The sequence below is a fragment of the Cariama cristata genome, unplaced genomic scaffold (assembly GCF_000690535.1).
Source record: "Cariama cristata isolate BGI_N322 unplaced genomic scaffold, ASM69053v1 scaffold923, whole genome shotgun sequence".
NCBI lineage: Eukaryota > Metazoa > Chordata > Aves > Cariamiformes > Cariamidae > Cariama > Cariama cristata.
Window position 1 is genome coordinate 14504 of NW_009607554.1, and position 2333 is coordinate 16836.

Below are 2333 nucleotides of genomic sequence, written 5' to 3' on the forward strand. Positions count from 1 at the left end.
AGAGACCCCCCGGGGTGTCCCACAAAATGTGGCAGCAGAAGCCACGGAGAACGACGTCCTTGAGGAGCCAGGCTGTTATCTGGGGATGCTTTTGGCCTGAGCAGCATCCTCAAGCGTGGGAGTTTTGAGGCCAAGAGCAGCTCTCACACCCCAGACCCTGCTCAGACCCCCCCGAACCGCAGCTGCTGCTGCTGAGGAACCTGAAAGCAGCTTTGCTGGCAAAACAGGGCTGAGCAGGCCCCATACCAGCACCTTCCATGTGGCATCAGTGCCCCGGCAGCGGGCGATGCTTACCTTGCAGCTCAGCGGGGATCCCTCCGGGGGATGAAGCCATGGTTGGGACCACAGGTCACCTGCCTGGGGATGCGGGTGTCAGGGCAGCATCCCTGGGCACCGCTGGAAAGGCACCCTGCGAGGAGGAAGCGCTGAGGTTACCAACCGGCAGCGCTGCCGCCTCCGTCCCTCCTCCCCCTCCCAGCGCTCGGTGCCTCTTCCTGCTCCGTCAGGCGAGATTTACCGCCTGAGCAAGAGAAGCGAAATGAAAGTGACAGCGCCCGTGGCCCACTGGCCCCGCCAAGAATAGAGGGCACCGCTGCCCAGCCCTTCTCCTCCTGCGTGGCTTCACCTGGGTGAGTGGGACACCCCACCCGTGCCTCCCAGCCAGCAGCAGCAGCATCTCCCCGTGGCTCCAGCCTTCAAGGGTCGAGGGTCCATGACCTCTCCCTGTCCTGCCGCTCCCCGAGGTGGTTCACAGCGACGTATTTCTTCCTGAAGATGGGCCAGCAAGCATGAAAATGGCAGCTCCACCTTTCCCAGCGCTGGGAAGTCAGCCCAGCCCCGTCACCTTGCACCAGGCATCTACAAGGGGAGTCAGTGGGGGTGGGTGCTGGTGCTCACCACAAGGTGCTTCTCCAGAGGATGGGTGCTGGTGCCCACTGGCAGGGTGCTGCATGCAAGGCTTCTCCAGAGCAGAAATGACCCAGGTGACACGCTAAAAATGACAAACAGTTGCCCCAAAGCGAGGGCGAGAGACAGAGGCCAGGTGGCCTTCTTGGAGAAACAGGAGTGAGCGCATCGACCACTCTGCTCCCCAGGGAAGGCTCTGGACCAGGCAACGAGCCGGAAGCGCTCCAGGATGGAGCGGAAAGCTGGCCTGTGCCTCGTGGAGCACTGCAGGACTTCACTGGATCCAATACTTCTCAGCGCTGGCTCAGGTGGCCCTACCAGAGACTCAGGAGAAGGTGTGAGGGAGCCAGAAGAGCTGCTCTCAGCCAGCAGCCTGGTCCCCATGGCCAGCATCAGCTGGGATGGAGGGTGCCAGCCACCTTGTCCCCCAAATCGCCCCTTTTGGGCAAACCACCAAGCTCCAGGCTGCCTGAGCGGCAATCTGCCAACTGAAGGCTCCCAGAGTTGTTTGCCCAGAGGTGGAATAACTCGGGAGAAGCTGATCCCTGGAAGGGCTGGGTGATGTTGCCCTCCTGCTGCGTGCACCCAGGGCCGCATTGCTTCTGAAACCACCTTCAGCGTGAAAGCAAAGGCAGGAAGCCATCTCCCTGCAGGGACGGCGTCTCCATAGAGCCCAACCACAACACACAGCAGCTCAGGGCAAGGACCAACCTCTGTGGAGGCACCTCCTCAAGCCTCCCGAGGTACGTCAGCGGGCAGATGAGCAGCAGGAAGAGGAAGAACACAGGGTGCTCACCATTCAACTGAGACAGCGTCCACCAACAACAGTCCTGGCTGGATCTATGGCTTTGAAGACCCGGCTACGGGTATGGGAACTTCTCCGAAAGGGCACCAGGTCCCTGCTTTGACATGCAAGCATATTCAGGACATGGAGAGAGCAGCTGTCCCATTGCACCCACCAGAAGATGGCTTCTATTGAAGCTTGGAAGCACAAAGGAGCTCCAGGCAAGCCAAACCCCAAGCTCACTCCCCAAAATACTGGGTCCCGTGTGCTGGAACATGCTGGGTATCAGTGCAGCAGAACATCGACTCCAGGAGCAGGGCAGAGAAAGACATCCATGTGCACAAGCATTCCCTGCCTGTTGCGCAAGCCCAGGCCCATCAGGATGTCCAGAGCAACCCACCTCCTCTGTCTTCCCCTCCACAGGACACGGGCTGGGCATTTTCAGCTCTATCCTATAGTACCAGAACCGTCCCAGTAAGGGGTCCTGGTGTTCCTCTCCATCCCTAGATCACCCTTGGGGAGCTGAAGCACTTACTATGGTCTGGGGGTAATAGCAGGAGCTCTTTACCCCTGGCTGCAGACCACCGCTTCATCCTTTCCTCTGGCCCCCGCTCCCCTCCCAGCCTAGATGCTCCCGTGCTGT

At 60.3% G+C, this 2333-nt stretch overlaps 1 protein-coding gene across 1 annotated transcript in view; it reads right to left on the reverse strand.

Moving 5' to 3' along the window:
- The window catches only part of LOC104158960 (leucine-rich repeat-containing protein 16C-like), a gene marked incomplete at its 3' end in the record, with an annotated part of 14047 nt that extends 13713 nt beyond the window's left edge, over positions 1-334 (reverse strand). The window contains exon 1 of the mRNA XM_009696750.1: positions 295-334. Within this exon, the coding sequence (XP_009695052.1) occupies positions 295-334 (40 nt within the window). The remainder of the gene's footprint in view (positions 1-294) is intronic.
- Positions 335-2333: the final 1999 nt, after the last annotated feature.